Source organism: Lucilia sericata, unplaced genomic scaffold (assembly GCF_015586225.1).
Source record: "Lucilia sericata isolate MDLA Ls3-8-SP2 unplaced genomic scaffold, ASM1558622v1 Contig001355F_arrow, whole genome shotgun sequence".
Lineage (NCBI taxonomy): Eukaryota > Metazoa > Arthropoda > Insecta > Diptera > Calliphoridae > Lucilia > Lucilia sericata.
Window position 1 is genome coordinate 28,891 of NW_023995299.1, and position 19,635 is coordinate 48,525.

General features: G+C 32.3%; 2 protein-coding genes across 2 annotated transcripts in view; one reads left to right on the forward strand and one right to left on the reverse strand.

The window, feature by feature from the left end:
* Positions 1 to 2,496: 2,496 nt before the first annotated feature.
* The window catches only part of LOC119611077 (probable ATP-dependent RNA helicase spindle-E), a 55,096-nt gene continuing 37,957 nt past the window's right edge, over positions 2,497 to 19,635 (forward strand). Inside the window, exons 1-2 of the mRNA XM_037966534.1 lie at positions 2,497 to 2,838; positions 2,898 to 3,164. Coding sequence (XP_037822462.1) covers positions 2,686 to 2,838; positions 2,898 to 3,164 — 420 coding nt within the window. The 5' untranslated portion in view covers positions 2,497 to 2,685. The remainder of the gene's footprint in view (positions 2,839 to 2,897; positions 3,165 to 19,635) is intronic.
* Positions 3,292 to 4,645, reverse strand: LOC119611078 (snRNA-activating protein complex subunit 1). Its single transcript, XM_037966535.1, has one exon. The coding sequence runs from the start codon at positions 4,585 to 4,587 to the stop codon at positions 3,514 to 3,516; it is 1,074 nt and encodes a 357-aa protein (XP_037822463.1). The 5' UTR covers positions 4,588 to 4,645; the 3' UTR covers positions 3,292 to 3,513.

Sequence of the window (19,635 nt, forward strand, 5' to 3'; positions counted from 1 at the left end):
AGACTTGTGTCATGGAAACTTGTTCTGTATAAATGCATTCTTAGCTGTATTTGATAAAGCATGATTGGCTACCTTAAGCTATCATTACAGAGACTATTTTTTAATGTCGGAAATTTAATGTACACATTTGATTACTTCTTGACATTACAAATTGCTAAAAATTTTATTTATAATTGAGATTTAACTTGTCATTCTCAATATAAGAATTCATTCACAATTTAATTATAATTACCTTTGAATGACTCAATTCAAATCTAACTCCTTCAGACAACTGTTGCTAGGACCAATAGGTGAAAAGTTACACTCATTCGAATAAAACCCTGTATGACCAAAATGTCCAACTTTGACCCCCTCTAAGTTCGGAAGTTTTTGACCAATAGAGCTGAAAATTTGTGTCTTACCTACTATCTAATAGTACTAACCTTAATGCAAATTTCGTCAAAATCGATTTTTTTGAGTTGGGTCACTTGATATGAAATTCACCATATGCCTTTATGCTGTTATATGTTTTATTTCAGAATCACTTTATGACCCATAGATGTTTGTCTATCAATAACTTCAGATAGTGTCATTGGTCATAAATATAAATAAACCTTGAAAAAGTTGGTGGTCACGATCTGCATTTTTATAGTATGCACCAAATTTAATTGAGATCAAATTTCACTTTGAAATATTTTGTAGCCATTTTTAAATTTTTAAAAGAGTAAACACATTATGGTATACATTGTATAATATTGAAAACAAAATTAGCCGGTTGTCTAATAGACAATGTCTATATTAGCGCTGTAGAAGCCATAGTCTGATTTCAATGAAATTTTGTGGAAATAGTTCTCTGACTTTATAGTGACTCTATCGAAAATTTTGATAGACGGATATTGCACTATGGGCCAGAGTGTTGCCTCGTCCCAAATAATGAGTTTCGCTTTTAAAACAGATTTGCATCAATTGAATTTGCCCACATAATCAAGTTAAAAAAATTGGTTAAAGGCGCTGGATGTTTAAACAGAGAGTAATAAGTATAGACTCCTTTTCAGATCCCTTTTTTCTTTTACATCTCCGTCCTAACAGCATCCAGTTCAGTGTTCATCTTCTTCTTGGTCCGTACAACATGTATGTCAATTTTCATATTTCTAGGTCATTGAGGGATTTCTAAATTAGTTAAAATGTAAAAAAACAGAAATTTCCAAGCCCATTTTCCTGTTAAATCTCCGTCCACAGTGCAAAAATTTTAATTCTAAATGTGGTAAGGGTGATGGCAACACGTCAAAATTTGGTCAAAACTTTTTCATGCGTAAGTAATTTATTCCAAGGATCATTGAAGAAGAAGCATACATTTTATTTTTGTTTAGATTTTGCGACGGCAATATTACTTCTTCTACCGCATGGTGATAAAAAATATTATGAAAAAAATGTATGCGTTAGAATTTTTACCATTAATATAAATGTAATTTTTGCCGTAAAAAACAATTATTATTATTTTTTTTAATTATTTTTTTTATTAATAAAAAATTGTTTTATTAAAAAACTGGATATTTTTATTGGTATATTTCAAGTAAAATTTGGTAATGTGCCTTTAAATAAGTTCGAATATGATTTTTTTCATCCATATTTCATTTACCTTGCGGCAAAGAATCTCACAAAAAACTAAATAAAAATTAATTTATGCTTCTTCTTCTTCAATGTATGCTTCTTCTGCTTCAATTTCAGTTGAAAATCAAAAGTGTTTTGATTTTCATCAAACCAGTGCGTGTGAGTTTTTTTTCAATAACACAATCAAAAAATTCCTGTGTGTGTAAATTTGTTTGATCGTTGCCATCACCCTTTAAGGTAAGTTATTATTAACTTCATTGGTTTTTAGATGACATCAAAATTAGCTGAAATGTAAAAAAACACAATTTTTCTACGCCACTTTTCATCTCAATTCTACTCCCGTAGTCCGACTATTTGCTCCGTTGTTAGGACTTTATCCGGCTACGTTAGGATTTGACCTAGATATTTTACTATATCTATGCCAAGTTTCAGTTTTCTAACCCGTCTCTGGGCTTCAAAAGGCTATAAATAAACAAAAAAAGGGGAACAAACAGTGAATTTTGGAACGCCCCTTTTTCCTTCTAATTCTCGCCCACAGGCCAAAAATATAAAATCCAGCTACTTTAGGATTTGACCTAGGTATTTTACTATATCTATGCCAAGAGTCAGCATTCTGTTGATGTTCACTCATAATAACATTTCAATGAAAATATTGTTACGAAACGGTTGATTTCAAGTTTCATCCTATTTAAGAACATCCGATGGTTATGATAATTGACCCTATTCTTATATAATCTTACGTAATGTCTATCTACGGCATGACGTATTATCAGCAGAAATGTAAAAATAGAGTCATGACGTAAATAAATAATTATTAAATTCCATTTTTATGTTTTAGGTAGTGTTTTCTCAAAATTTGCTGCGCATCGAAGGGTTAACACGTGATTTTTTATATTGACCAATATCAAACGGCGTAAATATGATCGGCTCCGTTCTCTATTTGTCAATTTGCTTGTTTATTTTTTGTTAAAAACAACTACAAAGAAAAATTGCAATAAAGCGAAAACTAAACAATTATATTCTTTGCGTTTTTAGTGTTATTAGAACATTTTGTGTTGAATGAAATAAAAAGAAAAAGTCTTTTTATTGAATAAAATGGATGAAATTGAGGACTTCTTTAATATATCAAAAGATTTCAAACGTGTAAGTGCTCCTGTTCCCAAACCAATTGTCGAAGAGGCACCATCAACAAGTGCTAAAGTCAAGCGAGAGCATGGAATATCTGAGAGTACAAGCAAATACCGGAAGGTAATGTCCATTATCATGTATTTTCGATCCCAAGTAATATAATATTAAAAAAATTTTAGTTGGATAAACCTGGTCACAGTGAATATTCATACGTTAAAAAGGCTATTCTACCAGAAGATTTGGGTATTCAAAGTGATGAAGACGATGATGTAGTAGATTACCCAGGAAACCAAATTAACGACCCGGTCTATAGTCGTTACGAATTTAATTTAGAACGAGATAAATCTTTGCCAATACATGATGCTAAAGATGAAATCATAAATAGTATTCGCAGGAATCCCGTCATAATATTAGAGGGTGATACTGGGTGTGGAAAAACAACACAGGTAAATAAAAAAAGATGAGTTTTTTATTTACATGTATATAGGTTCAGGTATTTATGTATAATATAGATATTTTATATTACACTACTGGCGTCCTGTTTGCCTTGTAAGCCCTTAATTAGATATGTGGATCTACACGTAAATATCTATAAACCCCTCAATTTTTAAAATAATCGGTTTAGCGGTTTAGTTGTAATCGACTCAAAATTAAAATTTCGACGTCATCTGTCGGAAAAATTTACAGGGACATATATCATGATCCCTAAAACTTATATTTGAGATTTGTCTTACAAACAAATATTACCCTTTTATTTATATAGATAGAAACTAAAAAATATAATTATAAAATTGTTTAGACAATTTCAAACACATAATTTTCGCCATCACTCTCAAGCTGTTCTGCCTCAAAACTTTCCTGCGTTTCTGCATTATCCTCATCCGTTGACGAGTTTCTAAGATCATCTGACATATGCTCAGGTAGTTTCTGTGACATAATATTTCTAGCAGTTGGTCTACCGATGTGTTTTTTATTTTCTTGTAGAGATGTTTCTTCAAATGGTGATTCCTCATCTTCTGTTGCAAAGTCATACCGACCAGCTGCTTTCCTCTTAAGTTCTTTTCTTTTTTCGTCGTAGTTTGTTGATCTAGTAATAGGTGACGGTTTGTTTTCGATCTCTTTATCCTCTAAAATATTACGTACACTTTTTAAAGCATCCTGAATATCTTGAAATATTTTGGTAGATGTTAGAGCCTTTGCTGATTTATCAATACCAACAAGAGATTCCTTAGTTTTATTATATTTTTCTTCAAGTGCCACCATATCCGGTAAAGCTTTTTCCGTTTCGGCAATGGTCATAAGTTTTTGCTTTAGCTTTACTCTTACAACTTCATCAGATTTAATTCCGTTATGAATGTTATACAACCGATCATAATCAACTAAATTTTCAAGACCAACGTCATAATCTATAGTAGTAAAACGAAAAGCATCCTCCTTATATAATTTCCAGAACATGTACCGCACTTCATCTGTCATCGCATTCTTCGGCAGAGTTTCAATAAATCTTACAAAATCTTGCCAAGTTTCACAACTCATCAATATTTTTACATATTGTTTTGTGGGTTGTTTAAAATAAACAGAGTACATAAGATACATGCCGCCAATACGTCGAACAAATTGACTTTCATCATTATGTTCAAATGCAAGTTTTCCCAATGCATCCTTGGCACATACAATACGTTTAGCCAGATGTAGAATCGTTCTAGTAGTTTGCATGACTTCTATGACTGTTGTTTGAATTGCATAAATATGTTGAAACATCGCATTTCGCCATTGTTCACAAAAGGATTTAAAATTAGGGTTTGTAATCTCGACGAATTTTTCAATTAAATTCAAACAATCTTCATAAATCGCAAGTTCAATTTCCATGTTTTATTATGTTATTTGTTTATATTGTTTATTTGGAAAGTGATGCCGGACAGACAGAAGCAATTGGTGTTGCCATATTACTTTATGAAATACACATAAACAAATTTTGTTTCTGATTATGTGTCTGATTGAGTACTCGATAATTTGAACAATTTGTTACCGGATTTCGTTCACCTATTTTACAAAACTTGCAACAAGAGAGTAATAGATCGATAAAAATGACAGTTCGTTAATATAGAATTTTTTGGTTTTAATGTACATTAAAACCTTTGCTCTGATTATATGACAGTACGCGTACTCGATAATTTGTAAGAATTTGTATACAAGTCTATGTATAAACAAGTAGGAAACTATCGTCGGGCGTGGCCGACCATATGATACCCTACACCAATTACGAATATTAAATGTGATTTATTTTCAATAATAAATTTTATCAAATTACCTTGAAATTTGCGACCTGAAACGAGCGCGCAAGGTTTTCACGGACACACAGGCGGACATAGCTTAATCGAATCGGAAAGTAATTCTGAACCGGCTGGTATAATTTAAGATTTGTGTAGGACAAATATTTTGAGTGTTACAAACATAGAAACTGCTTTTTCGAATAGGATTTATATGGATCCTTGTAAAATTTATTGACGGGATTTATGTACATATAAAAATTATTTGTGCCGAATTTCATCGTATTAATAGTATTTATTAGTGAATAGTGGATATTTAAGTAATTTTGAGAAGGGTGCTTTGTATGGGGGCTAGTGTCAGATGGGGCCCGATCATTACAAAAATTGGAAGTGTTATCTATGCTTATATAAAACTTAGTGTGCCGATTTTTATAGAGACACTAGAATATTTAACGAAATTATGAGGTCAAAAGCCTTATTCGGGCGGTCCGGTTGTATGGGGGCTAGGTTAAATAATGGACTGATTTCAACCATTTTCAATAACGTTCGTTTATGGAGCAAAAGGGGGGTGTAAATAAAGACGTGCAGTAGTACACCACAAAGTATTTGTAAAACAAATATACCATGGTGAGTACCTAATACTATAAGCATAAATGAGAGAATGAGTATAACTGATATTGTATGCTTTTACTTGTGCTCATCCACTCTATCCACAAAAACAATACCAGTTGCTTATGGTTTTGACTTCAATACTGTATTGTATTTGTTTCTTGCTCTCAAATAACTGTTGTACTACAAATATATTTGACTATTTGTTGTTACTTACACTATCGGACAAAATAAATCATGCTATATTCTTTCAGCAAAAAATCGGTTAAATGATTATTGAATATGGAAATTTTTTTCAAAATCATTTAGTTTATATACAATGCTACAAAAATAACAATAAAACTAAATTATTGTACTTAAAATTTTTCTGTATAACATCTAAAATTAAAGTAAATTCACTTTTTGTCGGACAAAATAAAGTGTAAATTTTATATATCATTATTTAAATTTCTTGTATATTAAAATTGTTTATCTATTTTGGTTCTGATTTAAATATTTGGATCTACTTAAGCCATTTTGGTAATTTTGTTCTGCATTATTATTCGCAATCGCCTTCCCTTCCCCTTGCTTTCCTTATATGATAATTTTCAAAAGAAATCCGTTTTTGATCACTATTTCATTGGAATTTTTTTATCAATTGTGGTCCAAAATTAATCCATTAGATTTAGGGCGGTGCTATGAGCAACTTATTTCAATTTTTCAGTGATTTTTCCTACAGTAATGTTATTTTTTAACTTTATCAAGTGCTTAAGCTTATTATCTTGACGAAATATAAAGTTGCCCAAGTCCATTTCGAAGGCACTGATCTTAAGATTTGACTGTAATATGCTCACATAGTGTTCATTGGAGCTTTTTGAATAAATTTCACTTAGGTTCCCCACACCTAATGTTAAAAATTGGACACATACGAAGAGTCAACTGACCCATACCTTCAATCTTTCACCAACATATTTAAAAGCATAAACATTTTTTTCGATTTTAGTATTTAATTTCGTATTTTTTAGCTCAAATTTACGTAGTTGGTCAGATGAGTCCCAATTTCTACCGAAAATTTTAAAATGTCGACAATGAGTGTGAGTTAAGCCCATCAGTATACAAAATTTTAAAAACAATACCCCAGGTTTTAAACATTATGGTAGAGGGCTATCGGTATTGGTACATTATTCAACTTTAAGAGCGGGAATCTTAGTGAAAATGGAGTAAGCAATAAAAAAAGAGCAATTCACGAGCGTATTTAATAAAATTTTTTAAATAAATGCCGTAAAATGGGTTTGGGAGACTTAATGCCTCAACCGATTCATGACTTCAAACACACGACAAAGGTTAAAAAATTGTAAGAAAAAACACTGAAAAATTGGAATGACCTGCTCAGAGCATCGTCCTAAATCTAATAGATTAATTTTTCACCACAATTGATCAAAAAATTCAGCTTCAATAGCGAACAAAAACAGATTTCTTTTGAAAATTATCATATGGGGAAAGCAAGGGGAAGGAAAGGCGATTGCGAATAATAATGGAGAACAAATTACCAAAATGGCTTAAGTAGATCCAAATATTAAAATCAGAACCAAAATAGATAAAAAATTTTGATATACAAGAAATTTAAATAATGATATATAAAATTTACACTTTATTTTGTCCGACAGAAAAGTGAATTTACTTTCATTTTAAATGTTATACAGAAAAATTTTAGGTGGAATAAATTTGTTTTATGGTTATTTTTGTAGCATTGTATATAAACTAAATGAATTTTAAAAAAATTCCATATTCAATAATCATTTAACAGATTTTTCGATGAAATAATGTAGCATGAGCACGTTTGCACTTTATTTTGTCCGATAGTGTATATTAATACAAAGAATCTATATTGATGCAGTATGTATACGAGTATTTATATTAAATAAGAATTATTTCAAAACAAAAGAAAAATATGTGATAAATGAATAATAAATTACCCAGCAAAAAGAGTGTGGAAAAAGATGTAGTATTTTCATCACAACTAGTAACCCGAAGTACTTAAAATTCTGGTGAAAAACCTATGCATTTTACATTAGCGTGTCATTGGAGGGATGTTGTTCATTTTGACAATTTTGAACTACAGCTAATCTTATTATAAGAAGCAGTAAAAATCCTATATTTGGATGTGGAAAATAACCATATTCTTTCAATGACACGCTTCTGTAAATTTCATTAGTCTTTTACCAAAATTTGATGTACTTCGAATATGTTATTTGTAGTGACTTTTCTACATCTCATTATTCACTTTTAAGTGGGTTTCATTTGTAATGAAATATTTGGTTTATAAAAGCGAAAAATATGTTATCGCATTTTTAGATGTGATTAAGATGTCGTTTGTAAAGTATGACATCAATTATTTTTTGCTGGGTAGAGAATATTTTTATATTTATTTTTAATTTTATTTTTCTAAAAACAATTTAAACAATTGTATTTTTTAAATATTTTATATTCACAGAAAAACTGAAAAACGATTTCAATTACCAAAATCTCGTTTTCAATTATTTTATTTATTGAAGTTTCATTTTTGATTGATTTCATACGCAAAATTTTTATTTGTTTCTAATTTTGTTGTTGTTAAATACGTATTTGATTATACATTTTTATGATACAAAACACTTTAAAAATTTTTGATTAATCGTTTAACTGAAATTTTTTTAAAATTAGTTTTTTCTGTGATATTTTCTGATAGTAATTCTGTTAATCTATATATATAAAAATTTTTGTTTATTTGTTTGTGGGTTTGTTTGTTTGAAGTCTATAGATGACTAAACTTCTGGACCGATTTTCTTGAAATTTTAACAGAACCTTCCTGTATATCTGGAAGGAACTATAGGCTACTTTTTATTTTAAAATTTCAAGTAGGCGAGGTGCCACGCCTACTTATTAAATAACTATTAAAAGTCATATATCTTGGAAACTGGTACAATTAGAGTTCTCAAATTTTGCACGTACAACATTGACATCCATAAGAATATTTTTGGATAAAATGGGCCGAATGACTATAGTGGGCGTGGCACCTTCCATATTAAGAAAATATTAAATCAGTATATCTCGGAAAATGTAACAGTTAGAGCCCTCAAATTTGGTCGGAGCCATATAAGTATCAATATGATTAGTTAGGATAAAAAGTGGACGAACTAGCAGCAGGGGGCGTGGCACCTCCCATATTAATTAAATACACAAATTCGTTATCTTGGTCTATAGACGACTAAACTTCTGGACCGATTTTCTTGAAATTTTAACAGAACTTTCCTGTATATCTGGAAGGAACTATAGGCTACTTTTTATTTTAAAATTTCAAGTAGGCGAGGTGCCACGCCCACTTATTAAATAACTATTAAAAGTCATATATCTTGGAAACTGGTAAAATTAGAGTTCTCAAATTTTGCACGGACAACATTGACATCCATAAGAATATTTTTGGATAAAATGGGCCGAATGACTATAGTGGGCGTGGCACCTTCCATATTAAGAAAATATTAAATCAGTATATCTCGGAAAATGTAACAGTTAGAGCCCTCAAATTTGGTCGGAGCCATATAAGTATCAATATGATTAGTTAGGATAAAAAGTGGACGAACTAGCAGCAGGGGGCGTGGCACCTCCCATATTAATTAAATACACAAATTCGTTTATCTTGGAAACTATTAGAGTTAAAAGCTTCAAATTTTGCACGAAGAACTTTAGCATCCATGTAAATATTTTGGGTAATAAACTAATACAACTAGATTCCTAAAATTTTTGAAAGGACTTTCATATTCATCTGAACATTTTGGGGGAAAAAAGCGGACTTTCATCAGGGGGTGGCTTGGAACCCCCATATGAATTATATAGAAAAATTTGTATATCTGAGATACTGTAGAAGCTAGAATCTTCAAATTTTACATGAAGAACTTTGACATTCAATTGGCGGATTTTCAATGGGGGGATTGGCCCCACCATATGAATTAAATTCGGAAAAATTGGCGAACTTCCAATAATTTGAGTGGCATCTCCCATGTGTAAGTGGGTTTGTTTTGCTTTTAGGGTAGCTGTTGGAAATAAAACTATTTTTGAGAGTAAATTTGTCCAATTTAAAAATTTATTTTATTTTGAAAATTAACTTCAAAATTAATAGTTTTTACAATCAGATATTTTTTCCAACTGAATTATTTTTCAACAAATTGTTTGAAACTATTTTCAAAGTTAAAAATATTAAATATTTTTTTTTTAAATTAGGGTATATAGATTAAATAAAAATAAGTAAAAAGTTAACAAGTATTTGTAACATTCTCCCCCTCGTTAAAACCTTGTTTTAACCATCACAGTTTTCAGAATTAGTTGGTCGTTTTACATCAAGTTTAGCTAGCTTGGCTACAGGTCGGTTGAAGATGCCATTTTTTGTAGAAACTTCTGCACTTCTGACATTACCATCTTTTGCTTTGCAGACTGATTTAATCACACCCTTGGGCCACATGTTCCTTGGTAGATTTGGATCAACAACTATAACGATGTCACCAACTTCAAGGGGGCTACTTTTTGAAAACCATTTTGTACGTTTAGTTATGGTAGGAAGATATTCTTGGAGCCATCGTTTCCAAAATAGATTGACAAAAAACTGCATTTTTCTCCAATTTTTTCGTAAAATACAGTCGTCTTTCGTAAATTCGCCCAAAGGCTTATCACCATTTGAAGATCCCAAAAGAAAATGGTTTGGTGTTAGGGCTTCATCATTAGTGGATTCTAAATCAACATAAGTTAGGGGTCTGGAGTTAATGACACGTTCGCACTCCAACAGACCATTCTGCAGTGTATTATCTTTAAATACGAAATTCGGCATAATTTGGTGTAGTACTTTTTTTACAGATTGAACTAATCGTTCCCAACTGCCACCCATATGTGGTGCTGCAGGCGGATTAAAGTGCCAAGTTGTTGTTGATGAAGTGAATTTAACACTCATGTTTTGAAAATTTACATTCTTAAGAGCTCTTTTTAGCTCCGTTTCAGCTCCTTTGAAGTTTGTACCGTTATCGCAGTATATTTCAATGGGTGTACCTCTCCGAGCAACGAAATTTTGTATTGCCATAATACAACTGTCGGTTGTCATATCATACGCCACTTCAATATGAATTGCCCTTATGGTAAGGCAAGTAAATAGTACTCCCCAACGTTTCTCTTGGTGTCGCCCAACTTTTACATATAATGGTCCAAAATAGTCAATACCCACGTAAGAAAATGGACGTATAAAGGGTGATAGACGAGCTTTAGGTAGCTGGGACATTTCAGGAACCACAGGGGACGCATTTAGATTCTTGCATAACTGACAATTTTTACGTACCTTTTTTAATGCAACTCTCAATCTTGGGATATAAAAGTACTGTCGTAATTCATTTAGACATGTGTCATGGTTAATGTGGTGAAATTTTTCATGAAAATATTGAATCAACAACTCTGTACAATAGTGGTTTTTTGGCAAAATTATTGGGCATTTCGCATTTTCATGTATAATAGGAGCCAAACCAATTCTTCCATTCATTCGGATTACCAAATTATCATCGATATATGGCGAACATTTTGATAAGGCACTAGAATTTGAAATTTGTCCACTCCTGTTTGATAAGACAGCAAACTCATCCTTAAAAGAATCGTACTGTATAGCTCGATAAATTAAGTTTTCTGCCATAAAATGCTGCTTAGATGCTTCTGGAAATATGTATGGTTGATTTCTTGATCTATGCCATTTCATCTTCAATTTATGTATAAATGTGTAGAGTTTGACCACAGTTTGAATTAATTTCTTCCACGACGAGAATCTATGAAAATCGATTAAGTTAGAATCAATTACCTCTTGGTGGACCATAACAAGATGACTTCTGAGTTCTTCTGAAACATTGGAAATTTTCGACTTCCTTGCTGGCCAATCTGACTCGTCTATTTTTAAGAAAGGTGGACCCTTAAACCAACGACTTTCCATGTCAAATTCAAAATTTGTTTTCCACTTCGTTGCATCGTCTGCCACATTGTCCTTTGTTGTTATATATCTCCACTCTGATGGTTTGCTACTGTCAAGGACTTCTCCAATTCGGTGCATAACAAATTGCTTGTAGTTTCGAGGATCAGCATTTAACCAGCAGAGGACGGTATACGAGTCTGACCAAAAGAAACGACTTTCTATTTGTATGTTGGGAATACTACATATGGAATTAGCTAAACGAACACCTAACACGGCAGCCATCAGTTCCATACGTGGAATTGATAAGGGTTGCTTCGGAGCTACTTTCACTTTAGCACTTACTAGGGAAACTTGAACTTCGTTGGCTGATGACACTCTAAAATACGCAACAGCTGCATAAGCTAATTCGCTAGCATCCACAAATATGTGTAGTTGAACTGTAGAACCAGGCTGAGTTGAATACCATCGAGGAATTTTGACATTTTCGATATTAGGTAGAAGTTTAACCCATATTGTCCATTTCTTAAAGACTTCATCATTCACTTCATCGGTCCATCCTTCAGTAGTTCTCCAAACCTCTTGAAGTAATATTTTCAGGTAAACTACATATGCCGACAGGAAACCAAAAGGGTCAAAAATAGACATCAATGTTCTTAATACATCGGTTTTTGTAGGTCGTTTTAACCCAGAAAGAATATCTTTATTAACTCGATTCAGTTTTAATGAATATGTGAAATTGTCATCCGCTGTAGACCACCACATACCTAACACCTTTTCCGTAGTCATCTCAATTATATTGGTTCCAATTGGTACTTTATTTGGCTCTTCCAATTCACCAAGACCCTCCATAACGACCTTTGAATTTGATTTCCAATTTCGGATGAAAAAACCGCCCTTACTGTGAATAAAGGCTACTTGTTTCGCCAAATCAATTGCTTCACTTTCCGTATTTGCACTATCTAATAGATCGTCTACGTAATGGTCGTTAGTAATTGAATCTACAGCGGTTGGAAATTGGTCCTTAAAATCGGATGCATTAATATTTTTGACGTATTGTGCCGAGCTCGGAGAACAAGCTGCACCAAACGTCATAACCTGCATTAGATAAATATCAGGTGTTCTATTATTTTCACCATTTCGCCAAATAAATCGTTGAGCGTTTTGGTCTTCTTTTCGAATGAGTACCTGGTGAAACATCTCTTTAATGTCTCCACAAATGGCAAATTTTCCCAAACGAAAACCATACAGGACAGAAAGTAGTGGTGCCATCAAATCAGGGCCTTTTAATAGCATGGAGTTTAAGGAGACCCCTTTTATTTTTGCTGCCGCATCCCAAACCAATCGGACTTTTCCTGGCTTGTTTGGGTTTATAACAGTAAATATGGGAAGGTACCAAGTAACGCCATCTGATTTTTGTACTTCATCTTCGGACAATTTTCGAGCATAACCTTTTTCCACTAAAGCATCGATTTGTTGTGTAATTATTGGAATATGCTCAGGATTTGACTTCTTTTCAAGGCATTGAAGTCGTTTCATTGCCATTGGAAAACTGTTTGGCACTTCGCTTATGTCTTCCTTCCAAAGCAATCCGGTTTCAAACCTCTCTCCAACACGTTTAGTTGTTGTTTTAAGTAAGAATTTACCACGCTTTTCTTCGGGAGATGATAATTCGTACTTACGGCCAATATTTTCTAAAGACATATATTCAGATACTATCACATTCAATTTTTCCATCTCATAGTCGCAAGAACAGTGTTCAATCTTGTGATGTCCGAGAGACTTTTCAATAGTTGAATCACTTCCTCCATGAACAACCCATCCTAACCTCGTTTTAGACGCGCATGGTTCATTTACATCACCTTCAACTATCTTTAAAGAATTGCACACGTAACCATTATTTAACCCAATTAGAATCTTTGGGCAAACATTGTTGTAGCTTGGTATTGGAATATTCTTTAAATGGCGATATGATTCCAAATCACGTTTAATGACACTTTGTACTGGCAAAGAAAGATTTTTTACACTTCTTACATTAAAAAGTTCATACCTTTTAGAATTATCATTACGTCCTGAGATACAAACATTTACTTGCATTGATTCTTCTTCTGTACGCCGAGTTTCTGAGGTCCATTTAAGACAAAGGCTGTTAATGTTACCTTCTAACCCAAGCTTATCACAAATATCATTTTGTATAAGAGTAACATTTGAACCGTCATCCAAAAACGCAAAAATTTCTACGGATACTCCTTTGTTGTACAAAGTAACAGGTAAAATCTTAAAATAGGTTTTGTCTTCAACATTTAAATTCGAATGAGTTGTTATGGTATTATTCGTTTTAAATTTGTGGAGTAATTTATGGTGTCTAGCTTCGCAACCTTGAACAGAACACTTTTCATCTGAACAACGATAATATCCATGCTTCTGGAGGCACATTCGACACAGTTTCAATTGAATTTATCCCAGCGATCAGACAATTTCATCTGGGAAAACTTATCACAAGCGTCGACCAAATGATCTTTATTACAAATGACACATATTTTTTTATTTTCTATTACTTTCTCCACCTCATGTTCATGTACATTTCCAGTTGATTTATATGAAGTAATTGATGGACTGACTTTCGCCACTGCCTCAGCAATGTCAAACAACCATTTGGAAAACAATGAGATATCGGCATCTTTGAACGCAATATACATGGCCCAATTGAGTTTTGTCTGAGCTGGCAACTTATCTACCAGTTCTTGAAGTAGCAACGGATTATTTATGTGAGACTTTAAGCCAGAAGCTTCTAGAGTAGAGCAAAGATTTCGAACAGAAATAGCGTAGCTTACAAGACCATCAAGTTTATCTGCTTTTGGAGCCGCTTCTAATCTTATTTTTTCCAACAGTGTATTAATTATAATTTCAGGTCGTCCAAACATCATCTTAAGCGTTCGAATCACTTCTGGTACATTTTTTGGTAATAACAAATGACAACTTACTGCATCGAATGCTTTACCTTTCAAGCATTTTTGTAAGCGTAACAGGTTTTCGGAATCAGAGTAGCCACATAGCTTAGTACTTTCATTAAAAGAGCTTATAAACAAGGGCCATTCTTCAGGCTTTCCAGTAAATACAGGTAAATCGGTAGAAAGAGCCTTGCGTGCTGAAAGATGCATCTTCGTTAAATTATGTACATCTTCCTGTGGCATTTTCTTGGGAATTGCGCCTTTATCTTGGTATTGATGTTTGTTTTCAGAGCGAGTAGGAGAATTGTGTAATGAATTTCTAAATTGTTCTTGCGGACAGTTTTGCAAATTTGAAACCCATTCCTTAGTACGTGACATATATTCACTATGAATACTTCCCTCAATTTCCACCGACATTGCCAGAATTTCAAATTTTCTTTCCAGAAATCGTGACTCTAAAGCTTTTTCCTCCTCGAGGCGTTGAAGTTCCAAATTTACTAATCGTTTTCTTGAAGATGCTGCAGAGCATATCGACATAGCTATCGTCTTGTTAACAGATCGTTCACTTACGGGTTTGCTTGCATTTTTTCCTGTGCATTTGGAGCATATCCAGTCGTGGTATTCTACAGATTCTGTTACGCCAGCGCATTTGAAGTGATACCACACGTCACATTTATCGCATTGGACCATTTCATTTGTATCCTCCATGTTGCATTGGCCGCAACTGTTACCAGTATCCTTTTTTTCACTATTATGTTCCCCGGAACTTATTGGCTTAATAGCATCAATTGGCGGTGTCCGGAACATTATTAAATTATATTAATTTTGAAGAATGTTGGAAATAAAACTATTTTTGAGAGTAAATTTGTCCAATTTAAAAATTTATTTTATTTTGAAAATTAACTTCAAAATTAATAGTTTTTACAATCAGATATTTTTTCCAACTGAATTATTTTTCAACAAATTGATTGAAACTATTTTCAAAGTTAAAAATATTAAATATTTTTTTTTAAATTAGGGTATATAGATTAAATAAAAATAAGTAAAAAGTTAACAAGTATTTGTAACAGTAGCAAAGCACACTGGGTATAGCTAGTAGAACAATATTACTTGATAAATTATATACTTACCCCCTTATTCACAAACCAAATTTTTATTTTATAAAAAGTTTATAAAACAAAAAAATCTAATTTATAAACCGTTTATAAAATAAAAATTTTTGTATTTTATAATTTATAAATACATAACTCTTTGAAAAAAATATTCATAGAATATTTGAAATATTTTTTCACTTCTGGAAAAATTTTTAATATGTTCAATATTATTTTATTGTTTAATAAATAAAATATTTTATATTTAATAAATTATTTAAATATATTGAGCTGCGCCAATAGGTTATGGGCCCAAGACACACAATGGCTTACGATTTTAAGTTATCTTTTGAAAAACTTAACACAAGTAATTATCAAATTTGGAAAAAGAAAGCAGTATATCGTCACCTAAAACGCAAACGGCCCTATCTAACATTTTTAAAATTTTACAGGAGAAGCAAAAAACTATTGAAATTGAAAAGTTTGTTTCTATCAACGCGATTTATTTGTAGTAAATAAACAAAGGAGTGATAACTCATGGACTGAGTCTAGCTCTGAGACCCTAGCTCTGCTAATGGAGACACATTTTCCGGGTTGTCTCGCAACTGTAGATGTGTTTGACGACCAACGGGATTTCGAGTCTGTGGCGCCAAGTAACACCTACAGTTGCATAGAGGAGATAGTGACTAGGGAAAAGCCCATAATTCATTCGACCCCTTCAAGTCACCCGGGCCGGATGGCATATTTCCAGCTCTACTAAAGAACTTGCCTCATGACGCTATATCTCTTCTGCTGGAGATATTTAGGAGATGCCTTGGTAGTAGGTATTTACCAAAGAGGTGGAGGGAGGTTAGGGTTATTTTCATACCCAAGGCCGGTAAGGCAAGCCACTCAAAGCCAAAGGATTTTAGACCTATCAGCCTGTCTTCTTTTCTTTTGAAGACACTTGAGGGACTGATAGATCTACATCTAAGGAGCAATATTGATACTCGCCTCATTAGTGGCGCTCAGCATGCCTACCACGATCAGTGACCGGATTTTCGTTATTATTTATGATTATTCATGTATCTGTATTTTATTATCTATTCACATATCCTGTTTACCTATTTTCTTTCTCTCTTGTGTTGTTGTAGCGTCTTTGTCTTCTCTGTTTTGAATCTTCACTTCTTGAAGGGAATCACAATGGACCTTATGGTCTCCGAGTGGATATACACCTTTTTTTACGGTGTATAACCCTTCCCAACCTAAACCTATCATAGTTGACAATGGCGTATAAAAAATGGATAAATTGGACTTTTTACCTTTAGTATTTAAATGTGTTTGTAGATAGGGCCTTTTGTTTTTTTGTCAATAAAATAGCTAATTTTGGTCGGATGACTCCAATTGGACATTTGTTTCCATGCAATACATTATAATCAACAATAAAATCGATTTTGAATTTTTGGTTAGTTAGGGCCGTTTGCGTTTCAGGTGACGATATGTACTAATCAGAAATGATACGTGGTGTGTCATCCGAGATGAAAAACCAGATGAAGTGGATGCAGTTTGGCAAAGAATAGATGAAAGCGCAAGAGCATCAATTTATTTGATGATTGAAGATGATTTGTTTTATCTTATTGATGAAGTGGAAACTGCAAGAGAATCATGGTTGGTTATCAAGAATCATTTTGAACGTCATTCTTTAAGTGAATGTGTATTTATAATGAAAATTTGTCAAATGCAATTAGAAGAAAATGGTGACATGGAGAAATATTTAAGCAAGATGCAACAGGAAATCAAATGCCTTTGCAGCATGGGAGAGAAACTTAGTGAAAAATGCTATGATACTTCGTAGTTTACCTGAGTCGTACGATGTATTAGTAACAACTCTTGAAGCTAGAGGTGATGGTGTACCTTTTCTATCTATATTTAAAGAAAAATTGATTAAAGAATCTAGAAGAAGGACTCAAAATCAAACGTATATTAATGAAGAAAATTTCGTTTTGAAAGTGTATGGTAATACTAAAAGAAAATTAAAACCCCGTTCGAAAATTGTTTGTTTTTATTGTAAAAAACCAGGATGTGTACATAAGGACTGCCTTCTATATCAAGAATCCTTAAAGAAGGACAAGACTAATATTGTGGTTAATGAACGTAATAATGAATTATGCTTCTGTGTTGCTGGTTGTGACTCACCCAATTGGTATGTTGACTATGGTGCTACAAGTCATATTTGTAATGAAAGAGATTTTTTTAAAACGATAAAGAATGTAAGTCAACAATCACCGTGGCAAATGGATATGAAATGAAAACTTGTGGTAAAGATTCTGGTGTTTTGAAAGTGATAAAGGGTGATGATAAAATTCGAAATTTTCCAGTAAATAATGTACTTTATGTTCCTAATATTGAGAGTAATCTTCTTTCGGTAAAGAAATTAACAGAAAAATGTTTACGTGTAATATTTTATAAAAATATATGTGAAATACAACTTAATAATGAAATTATTACGATAGCTTCATTAAAAAATGAACTTTATAAACTAAACATTCAATCAGAAAATCAACGTGCTCTATTTGTAAAACAATCTAAATGTATCCATGAATGGCATAGACGTTTCGGTCATCGTGATATTGATTGTGTTAAGAAGATGTTAAAAATATATAATGAAATACCTAAAAATTGCGATTGCGGAGAAATTTGTAAAATTTGTATAAAGGGAAAACTATCGAGAAATCCATTTCCGAAGTATTCAAGTCAACAAACAAATAATGTAATGGATTTGATTCATACCGATGTATGTGGCCCCATGGATACAGCGACTATAAAACAACAATTTGCGGTATCTGACAATCTCGAGCAAAATGGTGTGGCTGAAGGGCGGAATAGATACATGGTAGAAATGGTTCGTTGTATGCTGATTGATGCTGGTATGCCTAAGTGTTATTGGGGAGAAGCAGTTATTACAAGAGCTACAAATTCCATTCCGTTGGATATTTGGGAAAGCAGGAAATCGGAGTTAAGTGATTTTCTAATATTTGGATGTTAAACACTTGTGTTTATTCCTAAAGAAAAAAAGAAGAAATTAGATGAAAAAGTCCAAACATTGACTTTTGTTGGATATTCTGATCAGTCTAAAGCCACGATCGGCAACACCTATACACTGTGTATTTTGGCCGTTACTAAATTTACACAGACTACTCACATGCATAGAAAACACAGTTCAGTCTCATATGAGCTTTCATTGAAGGAGGTCGTGCTGTCGCTCGTTTCTGGCTTTTGCAATGAAAATGAACGAAAATATATTAATGCAAAGATAGATAATTCTGATTATTGTTGTACTTTTTTTAGCATCTACACTACATATTAAGTAGTTTTTAGAGTTATAAACTTTTTTAAATGTTTTTTTCTTACAACTTAAGTAAAAAATTACAATAATTTACCAAAATATATGTATGTGCAATTATGTTAAATTTTTTCCCTTAATGGGTATATATTTAATTAAAAACTTAGTTAAAAAGCTCATATTTCTATTTCAATATTTAAAATAAATATGTGCATATAAGCCCAAGAAAATATTTGCTACTTTTAAACTAAAAAAAAAAATATTAGTTTAGTTTTAGATTAATATTATTTTTAAATTTTAGTTTTCCAAGCATGCCTTGTTGTGAAGATGAGAGTACAACAATTTCTCATTTCTTGTTTTTTTCGCTCTTACAGTTATACAAGTGCAAAATGTGGTAATATATGTCTGCCGATCGCGGGTCTAAACTAAAGCATTACCATTTTTAGATAAAAATACAAATAAAATTGTAATTAGTAGAGATTATAAAGTAATTGACCCGCCGATAGCGGGTCTAAACTAAAGCATTACCATTTTTAGATAAAAATACAAATAAAAATTCTCCAATTACAATTACGGATGAAATGAATAATATAATATCAGATCAAAAACAACAGGTGTTAAGAAGATCTTCAAGGATAACAAAAGGTCAACTTCCAGAGAGATATAGAGTAAATATAGTTATTTATATTTACTGAGCCTAAATCAATAATGAGTTATTGAAAAGGAG